The sequence below is a fragment of the Mytilus galloprovincialis genome, chromosome 6 (genome assembly GCF_965363235.1).
Source record: "Mytilus galloprovincialis chromosome 6, xbMytGall1.hap1.1, whole genome shotgun sequence".
Classification (NCBI taxonomy): Eukaryota; Metazoa; Mollusca; class Bivalvia; order Mytilida; family Mytilidae; genus Mytilus; species Mytilus galloprovincialis.
The window spans coordinates 92,310,771-92,331,484 of NC_134843.1; the positions used below are offsets into that span (position 1 = coordinate 92,310,771).

Consider the following 20,714-nt stretch of genomic DNA (forward strand, 5'->3'; position numbering starts at 1 on the left):
AAAGAAAAATAATATTTAGGTAACTTGTAGTTTTGGCCTGGTTTTGGACCATAACTATATTTATGCATTCTAATTTTTGTGAATAACCTATAAATTCTTCCGTTATCCTGTTTTGTTTTTGTTATCCTGTTTATTTTTTTGTAATCCTGTTTGCTGCAGTCAATTAAGGATTACTAGGACATTCAGAAATTAGTATATAACTGATCAAGCCGCTATAAAATTAATAGCGAGTTTCTTGATGTTCTAGGTGAGTCTCTTGGTTTTAAAAAATATTTATATTTAAAATTATTTTCTTTTAATTTTATTTTGAAAAAATAGATAAATTTTATAAGTAACTAATATTTTAATTCAAAGGTTTAATTTAGCAGTAATTATTATTGCTATTATTTGATATTTTATTGGAATTGTTTGTAGTATTTTATTATTGTTTTCAATTTATTTTAACTTTAAAATTGTACTTTGAATTTATATTGTAATTACTTTGATGGTTTGTTTATTAAATAAATAGCGAATTTATGGGTTTATCTATGTTCATGAAATCATTACATATTTTAATAAACTAAATAGCGTCATAACTTTTATGTTGAAGACAAGATTTTAAATATCTTTTATATAAAAAAAAGTTTAAAGAAATACAATATTCTATTTAATATGTACATTTATAAGAAGAGGGTATCGATAATTTTTACAATCAGAAAGATGTCTTGATTTTTCTTTTAGTCAAATCCCTAAAAAGGTTTGTAATAATACAAAAAAGTGAATATATCAAACATACATTGTAAAAACAAAACAAAAGTTTTACACTGCATTCATAATTTTTAAGATTAAAGATAACCAAATAAGTGTTTCTAAAAAGTGATAGGTTCATCTTAAACATGTCATGGGACAAATGAAAAAAATGTGATAAGAAAATGTGTTTGAGTGAAATTTTTTGTTGGTTTTCAGATGCTTATAAGGTTGTCTTGTGATCATCATTAGAAACGTGAAATGGCAGCTTCTCGAGATCAGTAAGAGAATAATTTTGATTTTATTGAAATGATAATAATTTCCTTAGCGTATTTATTCCTAAGAAAAAATTACCCAAGTGTAAGTTCTCCACAATAGTCAATACAATATACTAGGGAATTTCATAAATATTATTCATGTATAAACGTGAGGGGGTATCAGGTCGTTTCATCCTCAAAACCGATCCGTCCCAAAGTCAATTCGTCCCATGTCGATCCGTTCCAAGTCGATCCGTCCCACGTCAATCCGGCCCCAAGTTGATCCGGCCCTATAATAAAATAATAATGAATAATTTATAATATGAGGTTGGTGTTACCTGTGAAAGAGGACAACGTCGGGATTTTAGTTGTGACGTCATTTTCAATGTAAAAATAGAAACGCTATCATCAGGTAACGTGGTTTTTTTTCATATCAAAGAATATTTGAAATGGAATTGTTATTCTGCCCCTTCCTATAATATGATGCATGCATTACCTGTAAAAGGGGACGAAGTCCGTATGAATTTTTCTTTTTAATTCAAACATATTTTAGCTTCAAAATCTGTTAAAAAAGAAACGGAAATACCGTAACGTTTCCGACTTTGGTCGTCTTGTAAGGGATTTTAGTTGTGACGTCATTTTAGTCATGACGTCATTCTTAATGTAAACAAAGAAACGCTACCATCATGTAACTGTTTTTTTAGAATTATTAAACATGAAATTGTTTAAGTGCTCCTTCATATATTTTACACTGATGAATATATATTTTACCCAAAATCTCATGACAAACGAGACCGGAAGAAAGAAAGATATTTCTGCGCAAATGTGGAAAAATAAAAAAAAAGTCTGATAACAAAAAGTTAACGATTTTGAGTTCTTAGTAGATTGATTTTTTTATTTTATTTTTTTATTATTGATTTTTCTACTGTTATTTGGGACCTTATATTAATATTAATTTCGGATAATTTGGTGACATATTTAAATCAGTATAAATGGAATTTGCAAAAAGTATCGATGATTAATGACAGTAGGCTGAGACTACCATAACACAGAGATTGTTCACTAGCAATTTATCGAAATAACGGGGTCAACTGGTCACGTAAGCTACGTTATTTTATCTTCCAGCTTTTGATGTTGATTTGAATTCAAATATGTTTTTATAATATAATTTTAGATTTTTATATGAAATCTTAATATAATTTTAAGAAAATGTTTAAATAAATGTCTCATCTTATGAAAATTAAATATTCAAAAATTCCTCAAGCGCCGACTTTTTTACCGCCCACATTTTATATTATTGTAAAATTCAAAAAAAATTATGAATTACAATTCATAGATATCTTTTTTTTCATTCCTTATAAATAATTTTTATATTGGGGCTAGATCGATTGAATTATCATTGGTCGGATCGACTTGGGATAGATCAACTTGGGACGGAGTGACTTGGGGCCGGATCGACATGAAAACATGGGAAGGTACTAAATTGCACCTATTTTGTCAGTTTTTTCAACTACATTTGTTTATGATCCAGACATAGTGTTTATTTTGTAGATGTATACTTATTTACTATATAGTTACACCAATATAATTTTGAATCCATGTTGAATCAAAGAAAAATGGACTTGAACCATCTAAACGATCCATGATTCTGAAATGAGGAGTACCCAAATTGCATCCATGCTTAAATTCACATCCTCAAAAATCGAATAACAGATGTTTTTTTCTATTTCTTCAAATATTTAGAACAATCTGACATTAGTCCATGCTCAATATTCTTTTTTTAGAAATAGATGCTTGCAACATATTTTATTTGCTCATTTTTAAAAGATGACTTTCTGTGATCTTCGCAGGGCGTTTCCCTAGAGTTTACTTTTTTAGTGAATGGTTCATCTGTTGATATATACTGTGAACGTTTTGTGTATTATAATTTAAATATATTTACCCATCTTGGAAGATGTGTATAATCATGATAAAGTCAAATCATAAAATTACAAAATTGTTTAGTCTCAAAGGAAACTTTAAGATTTCCGCAGTATTTTTGTTGAATAGGTACAATTTGGGTACTGTGACGTTATAAATGCATGTAGTCCAAATAATTATGACGTCTTGCAAGAGGTCATAATTATTTGGGCTAATATACACGATGAAAAGTTTTTTAAAAAAATATAGCGATGGTTTCCCTGAGGGGAATCTAAGAAAGATATGAAAAAATGGGGCTTTGCTCCTTAGGGTGAGGGGGATAAAATTAAAAAGATTGTTTTTACTGTGGATAAAGAATCTTTTTTTTTGGTATGATAAAAAACATTAAAAAAAGTTTTGTTCAGGACAAAGTATTTTGTACTTTACGACTCTAAAACCAAAACCGTGTCTTCCATGCATTCTATATGGTTATTTATCGCTATTTTGTGCATTTTTCTTTTGATGTTTTTTTGTGTAAATTTTCATATCATGCTTCTCGCTTGAGATGGAAAAATTATCGCTAGAAACTAAGGACACGTGGCGTTGCTAACGAAATTGACATGAAATTGACAACGTCGTCATAGGTAAAATAGCGATAAACAGATTATCATTGGTCATCTCAACTCGATTGCTTTTCTCACTTTCGCTGTACCAGCTCAAGGGAGAAAATCAATATCGTTGAGATGATCAACGATAATCTATAAGTAGCAGTTTAAAAATACCTAGGAGTAAATGTCAACAGGATTATATAATTCCTCTTTTACTATGTTGCTTTTAATATTTGAGTAATTAGATCAATATCCATTTTTTTCTTATATGCTCTTATATACATATTATCTTAAACATCTTAAGGTTCATCATACCAAAAAGAAAAAAAAATGCTGTTTTTACACCTTAAGAATGACTCTCAGTGCAGACAAACCTGTGCAGTTGGAAAAGTTTTATGACCTATCCACAAGACATATAAAAGTTTAATGCTGAATGTGTTTCAGAAAGATACAGTGCAGATGGTAGTAAAATAACAAACACCTGAATATGCTGAATTGGATTTGAAACTCACAGTTCACTTAATTATACTGTTTAAATCACCTATTATTGTGTAGATATTTAATGTCCCTCTATTGTCCAGAACAATCAATACAATCCAATATAATATTATTTCTTACCTGCATGACCTGAGAGGGGCATCTCAAAGATTTTAACAGAGTATATTCTAACACCATTAGCAGGAACAAAAACAATATATCCATCAACATGCAAAAACGATTATTATCTTTTTTAAACACAAAATGCATTTACCTTATGTATCCATTGGATGCTAAGGCGTGAAGCATTTCCAACTGCACTTTTTTATTATGGAAAATGAAAGTCTTAAATTATCTATAATCTGAGTTTTTAAATACTGTTATTTTCATGTATATACTTTTCATTTCAGACCAGCATTCAGCAGAGGTCCACATACACTCACTGTTCCAGCAGAGTTATTTCAAGAGAACCGACAAAGGTTATGTGAAAAGTTAAAGGGAAAAGTTCCGAGTGGTGCCATTGTATTGTTGCAGGGTGGAGATTCACAGACTAGATATTGTTCTGACCATGAACCTTTATTTAGACAGGTAACAGTATACTGTAACTGAAATCCCTGTTAACACTAGGATAGGAAGTTAATACACACATGGCATACTGTACATCAAGTCATTTCCACGAAAATAAATGAATCTACAGTAATAGGAATATCATCTTAATAACATATTCAGTTATGTGCATGAGAAAGTAAGCTTGGAATAAACAAATCTTCACTTGAAATTTGTTACTTTATATTAATTTCAGGAGTCACATATGTATTATACTGATTACATGCTCGTATTATTTTCATTATATCTGTGAAAAAAAGTATTCAGAGAAATAATTGTATGTGTTATTCTCTTTAGAAATATAGCATAACGCTTGACATGTAAAACTGTGCCTTTTTTACCTATTGAAAATGACACATCCATTATAATTAATATCTAAGTATTACCTTGATACATGTATAGACCTATAATTTCCTTAAAGCAGAAGGTGAAAAATGTCACTTTTTTTTTGTGAGTGGAACAATTAATTAAATGTTCTATGTTCTAGGAATCCTATTTCCAATGGGCTTTTGGAGTGGAAGAACCAGATTTTTATGGTTCCATTGAGGTAGATACAGGAAACACAATATTGTTTCCTCCCAAACTTCCAGAAGACTATGCTGTCTGGATGGGAAAGTAAGATATTTACAAAAGAGAACTTATTGTATAAAGTTCTTCAATGAAATGTCAATACCAATTAAGGATTCATGACATTACTTGTGTGTGAAAACATAAAAAATAGGCTTCTTGTAGGAACTTTAACTAAATTTAAAATAGGGCTGATGTGATGCTTAGAATATTTTCATGCTGGGAGTAGATTAACATAAAGAAAATCTTCCATGTGAAGATCTTTTTAAACAAAGATCGTTCTATATATACAATTTCTTAGTCATATTTGTGTCAGCCTAGATTTTGCATAATTTCTCCATTTTGCTCAATTTACTATAACTCTAAAATAGATCATTTAAATCTGCAGATTAGAGGCATCATGAAAAACATTTAAGTTCTTGTCCAAAATAGTCCTGCACTAGAGGATATACTTTTATAATCCAAATTAAGTCTGTTCAAAGAATAATCTATGATGACTTTTATATTGTCCTATTATGATCTTTTATAATAAGAAAAATGAAAGAAAATTCATTAAGGGTTCCCAAAACCCGGTTTCTTGTCTGCAATGGCTTCTTTCAGTATTAAAAGTGGAATGTTGAATGCCAGAAACTAAATTCATTCAGTCATTTATCAGTCAGATATGGAATAATAACAAAAATTCACACTTTTTCTTCAGATTCTATTTCTTGATGATGAAGAAACTTCTTTCAAAGTTTTGATAAAGTCGTTGATGTCTGAATAATTTAACCCTTGACCAAACTGCATCCATTATCAGTTAGATAGATCAATATATTTTCAAAGTTTGTTTTATCTGTTATCTCTTTATCATAAAAATGATTCTGCTCAAGTTTCATAAAATTCAATGAAGGTTTGACACAGTTGAGAATAATCAGAAATAAGAAAGAAAAAAAAGTTTTATCAGTACAGTACGGAAATTTAAGAAAAAAATTATTTTCAAAATATTGATTTCCACACGGTCTTTTGATTATTAAGAAACTTTGATCTAGTTTTGTAGAACCTATGATGGTTAAACAAAGTCATTGTTGTCTAAAAATCCATATACTGAACCTAAATATTGATGCCACTGGTCTCAACACCTCCGACGACAGAATGTAGGAACATTTTCTCTGGCTTCCACAACTTTCAATCAAACTATGAAAAACATCAGCATGAATTGAAAATGATGACAAACTCTTAATGATAATCATGTTATTTTTGGATGGATGTATCTAAAAACAAAATGAAACAATGTATAACTTAAGGTAGATGTTGTTAGAAGTTTTACAATAAAACAAAATATAACTGTTTTTTCAGGTTACTTTCATGTGAAGACTTCAAAGAGAGTTATGGTGTAAATGAAGCTCATTGGTCATCAGATGTACGTTTTTATACAATTGTCTTTTATTCTGAGGGGGAATTGTTAATTTGTGTTCTTACAACATTCATTATGGAAAAGTAGTCTTTCGTTTTGTGAAACTAATCTAATAGGACAAAAATATACAAAGTGAACATCAGAAAAATTTGAAAAAATATAAATAATTTTATTCGGACAAAAACTTCAAATAATCATTTTCTTGTGAATCTTTTTTTTTAAATGTATCCAAGACCCAAATGTCTTGGTTGCATTTTTGGTATAAACACAAAATTAAGTATCCAAAATTTGAAAAAAATATAAATAATTTTCTTCGGACAAAAACTTCATATCATCGTTTTCTTATGAAAATTAAAAAAAAAATGTATCCAAGTCCCAAATGGCTGGTTTGCTTATTTGATATAACCACAAAATCAAGTATCCACAAAAATGTATTTTTCCTAAATCCACAAAAAATGATACCCACGAAAATAAATTAATCTACATTATTTAGAAATATAAAATTAAAAAATAATCTTAAAGTCAAACTACAATAGGTGTTTAAACTTTCTAGAAGTTTCAAGGATTGTGGCTAAATTTTTACCATCTTTTGAAAATTTGTTTAAAAAAAAATTTCCTTTGTTTGGAAAATGGCGAAATTGCTTTATACCTGTGTACAAATTTGTAGACTGAGGTTTGTCTTTTACCTTTTAGGTATGGCTTTGTCTGTCATGTTTTATCTTTGTAGGGACCTTTTTTGCTCCTTTGTATCTTCTTTCCTTTAAATTCTTTTAATTTTTTTATTGCTGTTTTATTTCAGATCTCTTCAGTATTGAAAGGAAGAAACCCAGCAGTTTTGTTGACATTGGTAAGTTGGTGTATACTTTTAATAATCTGACACTGTGATTTTACTCTTTATTGAAAAACCTTATCAAATTGAACAGTTTAAATCTGGTTAAAGACATATAACTGAATACATTTGAGCTGCGTCGGATAGAAATCGACCTTATGCAAGTGCACGATACATGTACATCTCTCCATTAAGTTTGCCTCAACCTTGTTATGAAACTCATACACAATACTTATTACAACAAAACTCAGTACAAATTTGCAGGGGTAGCATCACTTTTACCGTTCTTAATTTATGTCCCCTTATAACTTAATATGATTTGCAAGCGGGGGCATAAAACAGTTACAGACTTTTCGTAGTGATTTTTTCAACCCTGAATAAGTTAACAGATGTATTGATATTCAATTCCATAAGGTCAATTTCAATCCGACACAGTTCATTCATTTCAGGATGATAATATAAAAATGATATTTAATTATAAACTTTACCAAATGGAAGATAAATGTGAAGTTTCATTTTACAGAAAGGACTGAACACAGACAGTGGTAACTATAGCAGAGAAGCATCATTTGATGGAATCAGTCAGTAAGTGTATTTCTGATTGTTTTTAATATACTTTTAAAGTCATGGTATTTAAATGTAAGTTTCTTTTCTTTATTTTTTGTGAAATATTGAAATGTTAGCTCAGTAGAAATTATTTGTTTTGATATTCATGTTTTGATTTGGAAGTTAAAGTTTACTCTTTTATTTTAAAAGAAATTGATCTGGTTTGAAAGGTTATCGTTTCAGCAATCTTTGGAAGTAATACCTATTGGAGAAGAAAAAAACCTTTTTAATATTTGTTGACTTGGTAAAAGGCCAAGTATACAATACTAGTTAATTACGTAGGAACTCGTGTATAAGTCAGAAGTTTTGGAGTAAAATTCAGATTCCAGAGAGGGGTACCGACTTATACACAATTCAGTCATATGGCATTAGTTTTCAGCAGACTATACAGTATTCATCTTCAAAACTGCAAAAACTCATTCCTTTTCTGCAAATTCATAAAGATAGCAACTTGACTAGTGCATCCATTGTGCTTTTGTATTTTTATGAAAATTATTAAATGAAATATTTCAATATTTTAGATTTAAAGTAGATAATACAATTCTTCATCCAGAAATCATGGAATGGTAAGTATATGAATAAAGAAACTCAAAGTTCCCTGTTATCTGTGATAAGTATATGAATAAAGATACTCAAAGTTCCCTGTTACCTGTGGTAAGTATATCAATAAAGATACTCAAAGTTCTCTGTTACCTGTTGTAAGTATATCAATAAAGATACTCAAAGTTCCTTGTTACCTGTGGTAAGTATATGAATAAAGATACTCAAAGTTCCCTGTTACCTGTGATAAGTATATGAATAAAGATACTCAAAGTTCCGTGTTACCTGAACACAAGTTTTAAATAACAATTTTTACAATTCTATAATATAATATTCAAGATTACAATGTCTTTTTTTCTGGGAGTTACATCCCATGATATCGATGGATAGCAGAAAAAAGTAAAGAAGTTCCTTTAATTGATATGAATTAAAGAAAATTATTTTTACAGAGTATTGGAGGTGTTCACATGTATATTTCTTAATTCTGTAATAAGTTGAACTTAAATTGCAACCATAACATACATATCACTATTAATACTACAATAAATGTACATCTATATACACAATACCTCACCCTCGTTTACTAAATTCTTGACAGCTACTGTAGTTCATTATTATTTGTTGGATACCAATGTTCATGGTACAGGTGAACCACATATTTAAATGTTTAACAAAGTACAAACTTTTCCATATGCCTGAATGCAGACCTTTGTAAAACCATTAAAACAAATATCGATAAAAATGCAATGTTTTATTTATCCAAGAAAATTGGTAACAATGAAAACAAATGAATCAACAGTATTATATTTAAATCAGCAGTTACTCATCTATGTACAAACACTGAAGCCTGACTTTTAAGGCAAGGGAAGTAAATATGTAGTTGCCAAATGTATTGGAATTTATTTTTCAGTAGAGTGTTCAAGTCAGACAAAGAATTGGATGCTATCAGATATTCCAATAAGATAAGCAGTGATGCTCATAAAGAGGTACGTGATGACACTATTGGATCTGTTAGATTACCAAAATTGGGGATCATCCGAGTTCACTCCTGGTTTTTCAGTGGAGTTCATATTGTGTACTGACTGTTGTGTGTTGTTTTTTTATGTCCTTTTCTTTTATCCATGCTGTTTTGCCCTTCTTTCACTACCCAACCCCGTTCAGTATCTCATTATTATCATTTTTTTTAATCCAGAGAAATTAAATTTTCAGATTTCATGGCTGTTCCCAATTAAATACATGGGTTTTTTTTTTTTTTGGAGTTGTTGCCTCATTAATGTTTAACAAACATGTGTTTTTAAATTAAAAACCTTTGTAATATGTTTTTTCTAACAGATAATGAAATCAATCCGACCAGGAGTGTACGAATACCAGATGGAAAGGTAGGCATATGAATTTAATATATTTTATATCTGAAATAACCATTAAAAACGGGTCTATTGGCTAATTCATTCAGGTGTTGTACCTATATACAACTTCTATTATACAAAATAACATAATATATATATGTAGAAGCTGTATTGGTGTCTCTACTTAATTTGATAAAAGGTAACTTAAATCCAAATATTCAAAGGTAAATAACTGTTACTGTCCTAATATCTATTATGCATTTGGTTATTGTTGGCTCTTTCAACAATATCTCCCTATAACATTCATATTTGCGTAAGTTGCAGTTGCAGTTGATATTCTACATTACACTTAAATATATTTATCTTACCCTAAAATGTTATATTTTGTAAAATTGATCAACTATTTTTAAGTTTCAATGATGCTCTTATACAACACAGGCAATCGCCAAAAGAGAAGTAATTTCTCCAAATTTGAACAAATAAACATTCGTGATTTGATTCCTATTGTCTTTTCTATGTGAAAAACTTTTATAACTTTTTATTTTTGTTTTAATATATATTTATTGATGTACAGTTGAATGAATCATGACTGCCATAGCTATGATTTGCCATTTTTCAGCAAAATAATATTTTCTTACATACCAATGTAGAGAAACTACACTACAACTGTTCTTTTCCATGTTTCCTATTTGATTTTCTCCTACCTTGCAAAGGCTGTATATCTAGTCGAGGTTGTTTAAAACATCCATCATCAAGATTTTCTCCCACAGTTTGCAAAAAAATATATATCCATTTAAGAAATCACTTACAATTCATGTGTTTCCCTTGCACATTTTACCATCCTAAACGACGCTTCATTAATGACATGATTATGTGACTTACAGCAACACAGAAGAGATAAAGTTTTTGAGATTGAGAGGTTCTTTGATTCCATCTAAAGCATTGTATGAATGATATATGCTCAGATATCATATTTACAAAATAATGTTTGTAAATGTGTGTATTATGATTTTTGTCAAGAAAACAATTTCAATATTAAATACACAAGTTGCAAAATATATTGTACATATATTGCCTAATGTAGAAATGTGTCTTTCTTTTATTTGATTAAAATTCTGATTTCAGTTTATTCAAGCATTACTGTTATTTTACGGGTGGAATGAGAGGTGAAGCTTACATTTGTATTTGTGGGACGTAAGTACTGATTTTTCACTGTTATCCTTTCAGTCTGTTTTAACATTATTGGTATTTCACTGGTGGGACAAGAAATGGGTCATATGCTTGTGTTTATGGATCGTAAGTACTATGCACAATTACATATGCATGAAGACTAAGTTTTCATTTAAAATACATACCCAGAAATTATATAGATTTTTAGAGGACTGTAGATTCACTATTATTCGTTGGATATCAAATTTTATGGATTTCCCCTGTCTAGGTAAATCACAAAGGTTCAATGAAATACAAATTTTCTGTAAATAGATAGATAGATCTTTTTTATCAAATATCAACATTAAAAATCATAAAACAATAGCAGACATGTAAACATACTACAATAATAAAATCTTAAAACAATTGGTGATACCTAATAAGGATTGACCATGAAAGCCATACGGCTTATTTCCAATGGGGTCCATTCATGTTACATTCTTAAAAATATTAAATATAGTTATAAGAAAATCATGATTTTTCGGGCTTTATACTAATTATGCTAGAATTAAAAATTTACGATGACAATGACTAGAATATAAAAGCTAATCAATAATATAAAAGTTTGCTATTAAAATCGTTGCTTGCTTTCCTTTTTTGACAAATAATCCTTAACACCAGATTTATACGATTCAAGGTTATTAATGGTGCAAAAGTCCAATCCTTTATAGCATTATAATAAATTGTTAAAGTCTGTTGCCCTTTTATAGGTGTGATAAAAAAAAATTATAATCACTAGATCTTGTTGAATAATTATGACAATCTTTGATTTTAGTAATATTGCCTTGCATGTAGTAAGGGTTTTTGTTATAAAATATTTTATGTACATGGTTGTTTGACTCTATTTTCAAGAAATCAATGCTATTTTATAGTACAATAAAATTTACAGAAGTTCTATTTCCCAGTTCCTTTACTACTAGTAAATTGGAAAAATAGAATTAATGCCACCCATATTTCTCACAGTTGTTGCACATTTTGACATTTGAAAAAAGTATAGTGATATAATCCTGTCCATAAACACTCCAATGAAAATGTCAGTGGGACAATTCTTAAATTGAACAGAGTCTGAAAGATGTATTTAACTGTCAAACATAGAAGGCTCGAGTATGAAGTGTTTCGATAACAGGCATCTATAATTATTCAAATTAACCCTTCTTCATGTGATAAAAAAATATGACATCCTCAGAGAAATAAAAGAATTAGAGATCCAAGGTTCAAGGGCAATAAATAAAAAAAAAGCAGTGCTTTGTTGTTCTTTAATACTTTTTAGTAATATCTTTATAATAAGAGAAATGAAACCTTCAGAGCAATGCAATTTAATTTCCATTCTAATTTATATTTCCAATGGGCATAAATCGTAAAGTATATTTGATCAGAACTTATTTTCAAAAGTGTAAGACATTGCTGATATAAACCTATGATATGAGTTTCATAAAATTCTGACAAGAATTGAACACATGAGAGGGATAACATTGCAATTTTCCATATAATCAATATTTTCAAGGGGCATAACTCTTTAACAAATAATGGATCAGCACTGGTTTTGAACCCTTCAAGAACATTTAATGATATAAACCTATAGCATAAATTTTATAAAAATCAGGCAAGAACTAGCACTCGTAAGGCAATTTTCCATATACATGTACTTAATATTTTTCAGGGGCATAACACTTTAAAATTATTGATCGGCACTGATTTTCGAATTTGTCCAATACATTGCTAATATAAACCTATGAAACAAGTTTCATAAAAATATGACAAGAATTGTACGCATGAGAGCGCTAACTATGCAATTTTCCATAAAATTAATGTTTCCAAGTGACATAACTCTTTTAAAAATAATTGATCAGCACTGATTTTGGAACTCATCCAATACATTCTGATATATATATATATAAACCTATAGGTATTGTTTCCATTTTATTTATTTTCATTTTTTCAGGGGAGCTAATGGTGCAGTATTACATTATGGCCATGCAGGAGAACCAAACAGTAAACTGGTACAGGATGGTGACATGTGGTAAGTTGGAAATTAGATACAATTATATCTTGTTGCTATATTTGATACCACAAACACGGTAGTTGTTATAATTTTAAGGAATTTGTAAATTATTATTTCATAATAATGAGATTCTTTTTTTTTCCTGTAGAATAATTGTTGCAGCTTGGAATTAAATACTGGGTAAAAGCTGCATTATTTTTATACTTTTTTTTATATTCGCCACATACAATTTTTGAATCAAAAATAGAAAGTTTGTATTCACAGATCTGAAAAGTGCTTGCACATTACAACTGACAACTCATCACTGTTGACCTGCTGACCAAAACATATCAAGTCAATCTTTTTTATGAAAGTGTGATGAAAACATTTGTTGGAAAAACAAACAGACAGACCAATGGATGTACTGACACCTGATTGGAGTATTAACTTTTATTAAATATGAGGCAGTGTTCATGAAAATACATTCTTTCTTATTAACATGATTAATGTTATGTATTTATGTAATTATTTTCATTTCAGTTTATTTGATATGGGCTGTGAGTATTATTGCTACGCATCGGATATCACATGTTCCTTCCCAGCCAATGGAAAGTTTACAAAGAGACAGAAGGGAATATACGAAGCTGTATTGAAATCTAGTAGGGCAGTAATGGCAGCTGTAAAACCAGGTACCTTTTCTCCTCAAGTCCCCCATAAATCAGGAAAAAACATTTCCTCATTATCATTTCTTTTACTAAGGATAATGCTATGAATATTTGAAAAAGTTTTAAATTCTTATCGCTTTGGGTTAATTAAATATCATTATCATTATTTGTTAAAGACTTTCACTTTGATATATCATGAAAAAATATTTAAATGTATATTGCAGCTGGTGTTGATGATGAACTGTTTTCCCCTCGTATTTACTTATAATGGAGAAATTTCTCATGTTTTCAGAAATTAACAAAATACCTTCGAAAGATTCAAGTTTAATATTGCTTTTTAGCTCATCTGGCCTCTGAATTAGTAATTTTACGAAAATTTTGCTGTTTTTTTTTTTTGGTTATTATCTTGAATATTATTATAGATAGAGATAAACTGGAAACAGCAATAATGTTCAGCAAAGTAAGATCTACAAATAAGTCAACATGACCAAAATGGTCGGTTGACCCCTTAAGGAGTTATCAAGTTGGAATTTTGGTAGCGTCACTATAACTGTTCTAGAGTTATGCTCCTTTATAAATGGAAAAATTACAAAATTTTTAGTTTCCTTTCTCTAACTAAAGTTTGACTCAATCAAATTTTTTGAAACTTACACACAATGCTTATTACCACAAACCACAGATCATGTTTGCATTTTAATGGCGTCACTCTAACCGTTCTAGAGTTATGCTCCTTTATAAATGGAAAAAATACAAAATTTTTAGTTTCCGTTCTCTAACTTAAGTTTTGCCTCAACCAAATGTGATTAAACTTATACACAATGCTTATTACCACAACATAAAGATCAAGCTTGAATTTTGGTGGGGTCACTTTAACCATTCTTGAGTTATGCTCCTTTATAAATGGAAAAAAATGCAAAATTTTTAGTTTCCGTTCTCTAACTTAAGTTGCTTCAACCAAATGTTATGAAACTTGTACACAATGCTTATTACCACAAAATTAAGATCAAGTGTGAATTTTGGTGGGGTTACTTAAATCATTATCGAGTTATGCCTCTTTAAAAATCGAAAAATTGCATTTTTTTTTTAGTTTCCGTTCTGTAACTTTGTCCCAACCAAACATTATGAAACCTATACACAATATTTATTACCACAAAACTCAGATCAAGTACAAATTTGGGTAGCGTCACTTTTATTGTTCTTGAGTTATGTCCCTTTATAATGTTGTATGCAAGCGGGGGCATCATCTGTGTCCATGGGGACACATTCTCCATTTATTTTTTATATATTTCATCATTCTGAGTTGGATTTCTGACACATAATTTCAAGTTTTTAGATGAGTTATTCGTTTTATTACATTGCCTTTAAATGTAAAATAAGTTAAAAAAAATACAAGGACCTATATCTTTTTCAGCACGTTCTAACTTCATGTAGATGCTTCTTTATTGTCAACACCTATTGTTTTGTATGGAGTCACAGATGTGAAATTAATAAATTTGACTGGAAAATCTCAATATTTCTTTGCAACTAATGAACTGTACTAACAAGTACTTCTGTGAACACAAACAAAGATTCAGGCAGGCTAAATAATGAATAAATAGATGAAGAACTATACTCAAAAATAAGATATAATTTATTTAACAATACAGATATCTATAAATTTGATATTTTATTTCATAGGTGTTAGTTGGGTTGACATGCACTTACTGGCAGACAGAACACACCTAGAAGAATTGAAGATACTAGGTCTTGTTACTGGAGATATTGATGAGATGATGAAAGTCAGACTTGGGGCAGTGTTCATGTCACATGGTCTAGGTCATTTTATGGGACTAGATACACATGATGTTGGTGGATATCCAGAGGTATGGATTCAATTCTTATTTGAGGAATATTAATAAGTCCCCTACCAACGAGGTCGAAGGGGACTTTAGGTTTGCACTCCGTCCGTCTGTCGGTCTGTCTGTCCTTCTGTCAGTCCAGCAAATCAGTTTTCCACACTTTTTTTCTTCATGCTTGAAGATATTGATTTGATATTTAGTATATTGTTTTATCATGACAAGTTACAGATCAAGTTCGATCTGGTAATTTTGTGCAGAGTTATGGTCCTTGGACTTAGAAAATTGACACAAATATTCGGTTTTCCTCACTTTTTTCTGTCATTCTTGAAGATATTAATTTAATTATTGGTATATTGTTTTATCATGAAAAGTTACAGATCAAGTTTGAATTTTGTTCCGGTCTGATGATTTTGTGCAGAGTTATGGTTCTTGGACTTCGAAAATTCACTCAAATAATCAGCTTCCATACTTTTTTTCGTCATGCCTGAAGATATTGATTTGATAATTGGTATATATTTTTATCATGACAAATTATAGACCAAGTTTGAATTTTGTTTTGGTTTGATGTTTTTTTGCAGAGTTATTGTCCTTGGACTTAGAAAATTCACTTAAATTATCAGTTTTCCGCACTTTTTTTCGTCATGCTTGAAGATATGGACTTGCTAATTGTTATATAGTTTACACCATGACAAGTTATAGATCAAGTTTGTTCCAGTACAATTAATTTGTATCCGGTAGGGGACTATGTATTGCCATGCAATACTCTCAGAATGCTTGTTAAGATCTAATCTTTTATTGATGAGATAAGTGACTTAACTAACAAACACAACAAGAATATTGTTGCAGTGAGATGAGTCTAAATATCATAAAATGGTTAACGGCATAGAGTACTTTACATGACTGTGGTAGTTCATGAATTAGATCCCCAGCTGGATCAAACCAAAGACTAAAAAAATAGTATTTCTGCTTCTCAAATAAGCAAGTGGCATTTTTGAGTAAGATCATAGACTAGTCAGCCCTGAGTCAGAATAACATATCAGGGTAGGGTGACATATCTTTCTGCATGCTGTTACCTTGTGGACTAGAACATTGTAACTCTGGCTCACCGCGTTTGTGTAGTAGAAAGCAGGTTTCACATTAATTAATGTTCTCGTCCTGAATATCCATTCAACTTGCAATTGCCACTTGATGTTAAACAGTCATTCATCCATCCATAATATGGTAAGAGTGACTTCGTGAACTTCAAAGAAGTCTTTGGCAAACAAATTAAATACCAATCTATCATCCTTATTATTTCAGGGAACAGAAAGAAGCAAAGAAGCAGGTTTAAATTCCCTGAGAACAGTACGAATTCTAGAACAAAGAATGGTTCTCACCATTGAACCTGGAATATATTTTATTGATGTGGTGAGTTATTTATATATTTTGATGGTAATGGTAAATATACATTAAGGAATATACATGAATGTGACAGAAAGCATACAACACAAACCCAAAAGACAGCAGTAGGATGCGTAATGTTGTAACTTATTAATTTACCTCAGCAAGTGTCCTTGAAAGATGTACTACCAAAATATTTTACAGGGGCTGTTTCATATTTCAATTTAATTCTTATATTAGTTTCATTGCAAATATGCATAGTTCACACCTGGAATCAAAAATACTCTAACTGTCTTGTGAGTATCCTAAGTATTAACAGTATTACATCGTATTCATCCAATAACATAAAATAATTATTTGATTAATATAATTCCAGTTATTGGATGCAGCTTTGAATAATCCAGAACAAGCTAAGTTTTTAGTACGGGAAAAGATTGACAGCTATCGAGGCTTTGGAGGGGTAAGCTATTAAATTTCTTAGATACTACGTAAAGGAAAAGCATATTAACTTCAACAATAGCTAGAATGTGTCATATGAAATTTTAATCAGAGTAGCCGAGATACAAAAACATTTGTATTTGATTTTATTTTAAAAGCATTTTAAATGAGACTTACAACCTGTCAATAGTATATATGGTGAAATTGGACATGTATAAGATACATTTTCTGATAGATACTTTAAACTTATTTATAGTATTAATGATTGATTTCCTAGGTAAGAATAGAAGATGATATAGCGATAACTGAGGATGGAATGGAACTTATGACATGTGTTCCTAGAACTGTGGAAGAAATTGAAAAATTAATGAAGGAGGGCAGGAAACAGCCACCATTGCCTCTCCCACAAGACATGAAAAAGTGATTTAAAAAGTTGATATACTAGACTGTCTCAAACAGACGACACTAAATAAACAATACATTAGTAAATAAACCAAGTCAAAAATGTTCTCCCTTGTCAATTTTTCTTGTGGGGTATGGGTTGCTATCAATATAACTTATTTTTGATGTTATGATTTACTGTACCTACCTTGGTTATTGGTGCAATGCTGAAAGAACAATCAATTTTACATGTTTTCTTAGTTGATAGCTACATTAGGTATGTGTATACATTGAAAGTAAATATAGTTTATTGGAAATTGTTCTTGGGATTTAAGGGGCTGTTTTATATATAAATTCTTTTACATTTTTGTGCTGATTTCTTAGAAAATGTTTATGCCAGGAGTTTATAATTCAAATATTCCATAAGATGGGAAATATCTACCATTTAATAAATTTTAGCATAAATGGTGCATGGTATATTTCTATCCATAAAGCTTTTCTCATCTACAGGCAACTTAAATGATGTTTTCTTTAAATCACATTAGCATATAATTAAATAAGCAATATTTAAATGTTATTACATATTGAAAAGTGTATTAATTCAATACAGAAGTTTTAATTTGCCATTATAAAAATTCTAGCTTATTTAAGTATAATAGATGTATATGTCAATTGTCAGAGAGAAAAACATTAATGTATTGTTTATATTTTGAAATGTGTTGACTATGTATAAGACAAATGAAGAATAATCACATTATCGCTATTTTAGGAAATTTTCCTTTGATCTTGCTGACTGATAATTTTTCTTTCTCAGCGGAGCCGAGTGATGTAAAAATTGCTAGAAACTAAGGGGGCCACGTGGCATTGGTAATGAAATTGACATGAAATTGACAACTTCGTCATAGGTAAAATAGCGATAAGCAGATGATCATTGGTCATCTCAACTTGATGCTTTTCTCGTCGGACCGGCTCAAGCGAGAAAATGAATCTCGTTGAGATGATCATAGATAATCTATAATTATTAAACTCAAGAATATGGAAAACATTTTTCTTTCATATTGGTCCTCTGCCGATTCATTTATTTAGAAGTAGACTAACTTTGTCTTGATTTCATTTGTTTAAACGAGTCAACCAAATTACTAATTATTTGTTTGTATGAAATATTTATTAAGACCAAAATAATACAGTCTTTGCTCAGTCATTAAGAAGCAATATGTGTTAAAAAATGGGTGTTTTATTTGATTAATTCTTGTTGATGGAATATTTGTCTATGAAATGTGATGTGATAATTTCATGTTTTAGGATTTTTTTTTTCTGCTATTATACAAAACATCTATAAATATATTATATATATATATGTCCAAGATGCTATGAAAGTATATCTGATTTTAGGTATAATATGTTTCTTTCGGTCATTAAAAAAAAAAAATTATTTACTTTTTGCAATTGAATGCACGTATGCCAACAGAAACATACAGTATGAATAGTATGAGAAGCTTGTTATAAAATCCTTTCACACTCAAATATTTCTGAAGTACCTGTTTTCAAGGTTTTTATAGTGCTTCACTCGATAAAATGTGATGATCTACAAATTACAAAACATAAGTGCACACTTCTTAGGAAGCTACCATTTGATTTTTATGGGGGGGGGGATTACAACTAAAAAAAAATGCAGGGCAAAATTTTTCATCCTAGCCCCCCCCCCCCCCCCCCCCCCCCCCCATAAAAATCAAATGGTAGCTCCCTTAAATAATAAAAATAAAAATGTCAACATACTATGAAAAAGTGTGAATTTCTGTGTGTAAATTATTAAGAGACATCTTAAGTGCCATTTTAAAGTATTATCATCAGTATAATCATCAGTATATATTTTATATTATGATCCTTCTCACTGTGATATAAAAATAAATATCTCATAGTTGGTGTATTCTTATTCATACTAAACAAAGATGTGTTGTCTCCTGTATCACAGGTATGAAATAATTCTCTTATGCTAGTTGTTGTGCACATACTTTCAGTTGTTCTTGGTAAAAGTGTATGTCTGTCCATCATATATTAAAAAAAAAAGATGTGGTATGAAGATGTGGTATGATTGCCAATGAGACAACTCTCTACAAGAGACCAAAATGACACAGAAATTAACAACTATAGGTCACCGTACGGCCTTCAACAATGAGCAAAGCCCATACCGCATAGTCAGCTATAAAAGGCCACGATATGACAATGTAAAACAATTCAAACGAGAAAACGAACGGCCTTATTTATGTACAAAAAATGAACGAAAACCAAATATGTAACACATAAACAAACGACAACCACTGAATTACAGGCTCCTGATTTGGGACAGGCACATACATAAGAATGTGGCGGAGTTAAACATGTTAGCGGGATCCCAACCCTCCCCCTAACCTGGGACAGTGGTATAACAGTACAACATAAGAACAAACTATAAAAATCAGTTGGAAAAGGCTTAACTCATCAGATAGACAAAAATACAAATGGACGTGGCCGGGTACTTGTACATCCCAACAACAAAAAAAGACACTAAGTAAAGATATGAGAGTACTTGCAGTTAACTGACAGCTAGTTTAAAGCCACTAACAACTAATTACAAAAAATCATGCATCTAAGACTAAATTATCAATCGGTACACATCCAACATCAAATGGATTTAGTGTAAAGACGTCAAAAACATGACCTTGTCTAATGCCAAGATGTCTATCAGTAACTAATTATGACTATTGCATGAAATTGGACTTGTCATTTGGTCTCTTGTGAAGAGTTGTCTCATTGGCAATCATACTGTCTTCTTTTTTATATTCTCTTCTGAATCTGCTCCCGGTGTAACTTAAAGTAAATAATTATAAGAATAATTTAATGTTTGCTGACTATGTAGAATGCATCTATCAAAATTTAAATAATGGATACCGTACAACAGCTATAGTTAACTCTGCCTCATATCTTATTT

General features: G+C 30.1%; 1 protein-coding gene across 1 annotated transcript; it reads left to right on the forward strand.

Annotated features, from left to right (window-relative positions):
• The first annotated feature begins 156 nt into the window (after positions 1-156).
• Positions 157-19,420, forward strand: LOC143080729 (xaa-Pro dipeptidase-like). Its single transcript, XM_076256728.1, has 17 exons — positions 157-247; positions 946-1,007; positions 4,378-4,555; positions 5,061-5,188; positions 6,476-6,539; positions 7,333-7,380; positions 7,886-7,947; positions 8,490-8,534; positions 9,419-9,494; positions 9,841-9,887; positions 10,980-11,048; positions 13,006-13,083; positions 13,585-13,733; positions 15,387-15,571; positions 16,847-16,954; positions 17,304-17,387; positions 17,643-19,420. Exons 2-17 carry the CDS (start codon positions 988-990, stop codon positions 17,787-17,789), a joined length of 1,488 nt encoding a protein of 495 aa, XP_076112843.1. The 5' UTR covers positions 157-247; positions 946-987; the 3' UTR covers positions 17,790-19,420.
• The last annotated feature ends 1,294 nt before the right edge of the window (positions 19,421-20,714 follow it).

What these genes read in the sequence shown, in the direction of transcription:
- LOC143080729 (XM_076256728.1), top strand. Translation starts at nt 988, where the DNA reads ATGGCAGCTTCTCGAGATCA. An exon ending in ATGGCAGCTTCTCGAGATCA is followed by an intron (nt 1,008 to 4,377) that starts GTAAGAGAATAA and finishes TTTTCATTTCAG; the next exon opens with ACCAGCATTCAGCAGAGGTC. An exon ending in GCAGTGATGCTCATAAAGAG is followed by an intron (nt 9,495 to 9,840) that starts GTACGTGATGAC and finishes TTTTTCTAACAG; the next exon opens with ATAATGAAATCAATCCGACC.